Here is a 7018-nt window from a genome sequence, read left to right as displayed (position 1 = left end):
ATCTGGGTTTGTTGAGCAACATTTTCTAGGTTTTGTTTCATCTTCGCTAAATGGATGAGAAAGGCTCATCTATCATCTCAGAAAATTTAAAAAAAACAAAAACAAAGTATTTTGAACTAATTACAAAGACTCGACTTCAATCTAAAGTACAAAAAAAAATTGCCACTTATTAATCACTCAATAAGTTAAGGCGTCATATCAACAATTCATTATAAATTAATAAAATTTTTAACGGCTAATTTGAATAATTATTTTAATTAGAGTGACTAAATTAAAAAAAAATTAAAGTAACCTAAATAAAATAACCTCTATCTTAGAGTGATCATAAGTGTAACTTGTACTATATTTTTTCTCCCACGTTTTATTGCAAGCTCAAAATCATAAAAGAATGGTATCTTATTGTTAGCAACTCGACCAACTTCGGAGGTTTCTTCCTCTTCCAACTAAATTATCTACAAACTTGGTGGCATGAAGTTCTGGTTTTATCATAAAATCAGATACATAAAACTGAACAGGAGAAATACATAGAAAAAAAAGGGTTATTGTTTGTAAAATATGCAATGCAGTATAAAAGAATCACAAGTTCATTCCAAGGATTTCCCAGTAGAAGCTTCTATAACACAACATAGCTACAATCATCCATGCCAAGAAGGTGATGATCTTGGGAAGCCCGGCAGATCGAGGGTTGACTCAGGTTTAAGTTTTAAGTTGTCTTAGCACACCTTGAGTGAGGGCTGGCTGACCAGGTAACTTCTAGGGCCTCAGGTAGCTCTACAACTTTAGTTTATGCCCCTCCTGTTATTCTCATGCCATGCAACTACATCACTGTATGCTAAGTTACCCCCGAAAATATCCAAGGCACTTCCTACGGTGACGTCCACTCGTCCCTTCCCTGCTGCTTTGATTGTCTCTAAATCATCCATTACTGTCACACCGCCAGCATAAGTGACAGGAATCTGCAAAATATACACCTTAATAAGTCATAACCTTATAATAAAAATCTAATTCCCCGGGCACTTTATATTCACGGAATAGAAGAAAAAGTCAAATGCAATGATAGACCAAAAACTGGACTAAAACATAATGGAGGCAAATGTAGGAGCTACCAACCGGAGAATGCTCGCCTAGCAATGCCACGAGATCTTTGTCTATTCCCAGCCTGTAATAAATAAACCATTAGAAGTTATAATACAGAGGGAAGTACAAATCATTTTACCCTTCTGTTGATAAAGTTTGAAGCAAATAACTACTGAAACACCTCAACCCTCAGACATTCCATAAAGGACATGTTAGAGTGGGGTATGGTTCGGTACAAAATGCAGAAACTCTAACCAATTATGTCTTACAAGCTCCCAATCTTTAGACATTCTAAAAACATAGAGTGATCAATCCATATGGTACGGCAGGCACTTATGAACAGATATAAGCAAACCAGACATATAAGCACGAATAAAGCTTGATTGGATATCTTTGGATTGTTGTGAGCAAAATGATGGACAAGCCTTTCTGAGTGCCATTAATACAATGGTTAGCTCAGAGCAAGGATCAAGATAATCAAGAGACTCAAAGCTGCAAGAACAAGAGACAACTGCTAAAACAACACAATCGCATAATTCAAACAAGCGTACTGATCACCGACAACAAAAACTTAAATCCAGATCAACTAACTGACAAATCATAATTGACCATCCATATTTGAAAGAGCAACCAGGTAAAAACTACAACAGCATACAAACTAGCAAGTGTGAATTGCAGGTTGTAATAAATGACACAGTTCAGACTTACTTTTTCCCTTCAACATCCACACCATGAACCAAAAATTCATCTGCAAATCTGGCAAGAAAATTCAATACTTCTTCATCAAGATAGACATCACTGAATTTTTGCCATCTATCAGTGACAATGGCATATTTGTCTTCCTGCAATGGAAACCAACATCTTATGATTAACAACAGCCAAAATTAAGTATTCTATCAACTCAGAAGATAACACTCAAGAGTAAGGGAGTAAAATTGGGGACTCGGGAATCAGGAGTAATGGAGGATAACGATGTAGGATGTGCATGACAATAATCAAATTCAGAAGAGATTTCTCCAAGTATTTAGTGTGCAGAAGACAGAAATATTTCCTACCTTCTTTCTGCAGCTAAGGTCCAAAACAAGTCTTTGCTTACCAATAACATTGACAAGACCTTTGAGCCTTTCAAGGTCCATTTGCCCGTTGTTAAATACATACTGCAACAAGTCCAACAAGAAAACATACACAAGATTAAGTGAAGATGTTTTCTCTCAGCAAACCCTGTACATGTCAGGATTTCACATCTTGCAACAAATAATGTTAAAAATTGATCAACATACTGAGGTGACAATGACATGGCTGGCTCCTTCATCAATGTAACTCAAACAATTATCTAAATTGATCCCGCCTCCGACTTGCAAGCCACCTAGATTATTCCAGTGCTCACAATAAGTTCAGCAGAGGAAAGGTCGGTAAACATTAAACATATTACCAAAGATAGAGAAAAAGGATGAGACAACCACTCTCAAGAAACTTCATTTGAGATTACAGTACAACCAGTAGAAGCTTGCATCATGACTCGAGAGTGTACATATCTAACCAGGATAGATATCTGACCTTCAAAGCTTTCACAATGATATCAAGTACTTTCAGGAAGACAAAGAAAATCATGCCAAAGGTATAAGAATATTGGAATCAGAAATTTTCAACCTGTAAAAGGTTTCCCATTCATCATAAATATATATGACAATAGTATTGTTAACGAACTCGTCTGCAGTGATAATCTAAGAATACCTGAATTACTATGAAAATAATCTGAAACATTGCACTTAAAAAGTCCCAATTTACCGAAGAATAGCCTAACATTTACAAATGAAAATAAAGTTCCAACAACTTACTATTGACAATTAACTCCGACTACTCCTTTTGCGTCTAGAGAACCATATATCTTCGAATCAATAATTTCACTTTTTTACAAGAATATTATATATTAATAAAATTAAAACTTATCTTGATTGCAAGGAACCAGAAAATTAGGCCATCTTAGGACAGAAAGATTTGGCAGCGATCACAAAAAGTACTATGATAAGCAGTAAAGACAACTGAAATAAACAGACAACTAAATATGAAACTGAAATATCAGTTTTTACCAGGATATGCACGCAATGCTTCAAGGGCTGCTGCTTGGCTTAGAGGCTCAGCTCCAAGCATGATTACATGACCTCCCTTTAGCCCATCTTTTTTGTACAAGTTAGCAAACTCAGCTGCCAACTTATCCGATTCAAAATTGGTTACAAGGGTTGATCCATCCTCCTTGGAATCTCTAAGAGTTGACCCAACAATTTGTTTCACTTTCCCCTGGTATTAAATCATATTTCACGTGTTAGGAACTGGCAAAAATGTCAAAGCCAGTCTCACACAAGCCCCAATACATGAAGAAAAACTCTTTTCTCCTCCCATAGTGCAGGAATGAGAACAAAAATAAAAACACCAAAGAATCAATATTACTTTTAGGTTCCTTTAACTATGCTAGCCAAAGGATGAAATTTGTTTCAACATATAATTAACCAAATTAATTTCTACAATGAGATGAAAACTATCAGTCTATAGAAATTGTATACTAGAAAGTTATAACAAAGAATGTCAGCTTTCTTCAACCAAAATAAACCAAGAAAAAAAAGCATTCCTTTGTTCTCAAATTACCTTGTGAATATCAATGCAAGGTCGAAAACTGACAGTGCAACGAACACAGAAATGACTAGATTCTGCAAGAAGAAATAAATTAAAAGAAAAAAAAATGAGAGATTTAAGAAACTCAATAAAGAAAAACCAAAAGTGAAAATGGTAGAAGTTTGAGAAATACTGAAACTTAGTGAAGGGATGGCTCTGGCAAATGGGTGCTTGGAAGAATCGTATAAGGAGGACTTGAAATTCCTGCCATGAGAAATGCTACTTAGCTCCCGTATCGAAGAAGTCCCATGGAGGCTGCTACTTCTCATCTTTGGGTTGAAACTGAAAACTCCTGGGGCCAGTCCAGAGAAGAAAAAATGGGTTGTTAAGTTACTTAACTAGTAAATCTTAGGTTTTTTTATTTTTTATTTCTTGGTTATTTAAGTCAAAAGGTTAACAGGTTGAGATAGGCCGAAAAAGTGTCTCGGGTGGGCTTCAAAAACTTACCTGGAATCGAAACAACAAAAGGCAATGGCCTTATCAAAATTCATTATTTCCTGTTTGTCATATTGACAAGTTTTCTGTTCTTCAAAAAATAGCTAATGAAGAAGAAGAACCTTCTTAAACCTCTCCAAAATCCTCCATCGAAATGCCAACAGTCACTCCCACCACTCTCTCCACTCATGGACTCACCCCAAATACCAATTCCTTCCCTTTCTCTCTTCCCCACAACACCCCAACCCCATCACCACAAGCAACTATTTTCCTTCCTCAAAGCTCACCTGACCCACCAACCCTTAACCCCTAAAACCCTCCTTCACTTCCTCAAAACTAAGCTTCACCATCACCCCATTTTCACCCACTATGACTTCCAAGTTTTCTCTTGGGCCTCCACCGTTGACTCTTTCCGTCATGATCACTCTACTTACCTGTGGATGGCTCATTCCTTAGCTTCCTCTCACCGTTTCTCCCTGCTTCGTTCTCTCCTTAGTTTTGTAGTTGCCAATCCTTGCCCTTGCTCTCCAGGTATCTTCTCTTGCCCTCAGATAGAACCCCTTTTTCGTTTCGTTATCGATGCGTTTTGTAGGTCTAGGAAGTTGAGTGATGCTGTTTTTGCTTTTGAATCCATGAAGAAATTGATCGATGGAAGGCCTAGTGTCGTTATTTATAATGTTATGATTAATGGGTATTTGAAAAGTGGGGATTTTGATAACGCTTTGAGGTTTTATGAGAGGATGGAAAAGGACAGAGTGAAACCAGATGTGTGTACATTTAATACTTTGATTAGTGGTTATTGCAGGAATGGGAAGTTTGAATCAGGATTGAAGTTGTTTAAAGAAATGAAGGAGAAAAGCTGTAGGCCTAATGTGGTTAGTTTTAACACTTTGATTCAAGGGTTTTTCAGAGAAAGGAAGGTTAAGGAAGCTATTGAGATGGCAAATGAGATGACTCAATCAGGGTGCCAATTTTCGACCGTGACTTGTGAGATTTTGGTCAAGGGTTTGTGTATGGAAGGCCAGGTTCTGGAGGCATCTGACATGATCGTTGATTTCTGTAGGAAGGGACTTTTGCCGAAGGGGTTTGATTATTGTGGTTTGGTTGAAGAGCTTTGTGGTAAAGGCAATGCTGGTAGAGCATTTGAGGTGGTTAATGAGTTATGGTTGAAAGAAGATGTTCCAAGTTCGATGGCTTGTACCACATTGATTGAAGGTTTAAGGAGATCCCAGAGAAGAGAAGATTCATTTGGATTGATGGAAAAAATGCTTAAAGATGGTATTGTTCCAGATATCCTGACTTTTAATTGTCTTATGCAAGATCTTTGTGATTTGGGAAGAACAATGGATGCAAATAAATTTAGATTATTGGCTTCAGCAAAGGGTTTAGAACCAGATGAGGTGACTTATAACATTTTGGTGTATGGATATACAAGGGATGGGAGAAGAAAGGAAGGTGAAAACTTGGTGGATGAGATGTTGGATAAAGGATATATACCTGATATTGCTACATATACTAGGTTGATGGATAGACTCTCCAATTCTACAAGTTCCACATTGGAGAAAGTAAGTGCCATTCATAGGTGAGCACGAGTTGTGAATATTAATATCAGAGCCCAAATTTATCTCAGATTTTCTGGTTTTCTTATCAACAGAGAGGAAGAATTTTTTTCTTTGAAAAGTTTAATTGGCATTTGATTGATTCAGTACCGATGTTATAAGTTGATTTAGAGAAGGAAAGACTGCATTATTTACTTGTAAAAACTAGCATGACAAGCACTGGTAGTTCAAGGAAGAACAAGAGTTTGCAAGCAATGTGCTGTGAAATTCACTTTGGTGCCTGATAAGTGAAGTCAGTTGGTGAAGGCAATCTTCTGCTTTGAACTGCAAGGGGGAATCCGTTGATCGAAAAGCAATCTTCCGCTTGCTAATCAGCCTGAAGCTAAAGACCAAACAAAGAAGCTTGGACGGATTTGGATCTAACTCGAAATTTGACAACAAATCTACTTGAGTCTGAGAGCACAAAATGGGATACTATATGATGTTAGTACTTGGCTATCATGCTTTTTTTCCCTGCATATGATTGAGTTAACAGCATTTATTTGCTAAGCAACGGACCAAAGGACTGAACACCTGATGCTAGGGCCGCTACAGATTTTCAATTTGATGAATTCCCTAATTGTAAACATTTCTCAGTGTATTTGCAGCACTTCAGAAGGAAGTGGCCCTATTCACCGTCTTACCCACCTCTGGTTTTCATTTCCTTTTGCTCTATACTCCTTTTATGATGTATGTATTACTATATTTAGTATATACTCCGTTTTTTTACCTTGTGAATTATCTTTGGATTATGATGTTCTTTTTTGGTTCATTATGATGTTACTTGGTTCTTCCCACTTGTTTAGCTACTAATCTTCCTACATCACCCTTTCATGGCTGCCATTTCCCATTCTGAAGATTTTGTAAGTTATCTACACACTTACCAGGAATTTTGTTTAGGAGTGATAAAGATAATAATTATAAAATTTTGGGAAGCTAAAATTATTGTGTTAAAAATACTTAAATTAAATTATTTAATTTTTAGAGGGGCCAAATTTTGAAATTTTCTATTTAACTAAAGGTTTAAAATGCTTAAATTTAATGTTTTACTTGGTTAAGAGGGTTAATCCCACCACCTGCCATGGATAGGAAATTTTGTTTAATTAAACAGTTTGGTATATAGGCAGATCAACGCTATTAGGGGACGAAGAGAACTCGAGAGGTCAAAATAAACAACAAAGTTATCAGTTAAACTCCTAGTTTCATACAAATACTAAGATTGGAACTGCTTCCTTTTC

At 36.5% G+C, this 7018-nt stretch overlaps 2 protein-coding genes across 2 annotated transcripts; one reads left to right on the top strand and one right to left on the bottom strand.

Moving 5' to 3' along the window:
* Nucleotides 1-325: 325 nt before the first annotated feature.
* On the bottom strand, nucleotides 326-4388 carry LOC107948384 (1-(5-phosphoribosyl)-5-[(5-phosphoribosylamino)methylideneamino] imidazole-4-carboxamide isomerase, chloroplastic). Its single transcript, XM_041111044.1, has 9 exons — nucleotides 4195-4388; nucleotides 3881-4039; nucleotides 3721-3782; nucleotides 3168-3375; nucleotides 2358-2443; nucleotides 2133-2234; nucleotides 1786-1919; nucleotides 1111-1159; nucleotides 326-956 (listed from the first exon to the last, which is right to left on the bottom strand). The coding sequence occupies exons 2-9, from the start codon at nucleotides 4014-4016 to the stop codon at nucleotides 780-782; spliced, it is 954 nt and encodes a 317-aa protein (XP_040966978.1). The 5' UTR covers nucleotides 4017-4039; nucleotides 4195-4388; the 3' UTR covers nucleotides 326-779.
* On the top strand, nucleotides 4290-6552 carry LOC107948383 (pentatricopeptide repeat-containing protein At2g36240). Its single transcript, XM_016882911.2, has one exon. It carries the CDS (start codon nucleotides 4290-4292, stop codon nucleotides 5766-5768), a length of 1479 nt encoding a protein of 492 aa, XP_016738400.1. The 3' UTR covers nucleotides 5769-6552.
* The last annotated feature ends 466 nt before the right edge of the window (nucleotides 6553-7018 follow it).

This window comes from Gossypium hirsutum, chromosome A04, assembly GCF_007990345.1.
Source record: "Gossypium hirsutum isolate 1008001.06 chromosome A04, Gossypium_hirsutum_v2.1, whole genome shotgun sequence".
NCBI lineage: Eukaryota > Viridiplantae > Streptophyta > Magnoliopsida > Malvales > Malvaceae > Gossypium > Gossypium hirsutum.
The sequence above is the reverse complement of the archived record's forward strand: the minus strand, read 5'-3'. Positions and strand labels throughout refer to the sequence as shown.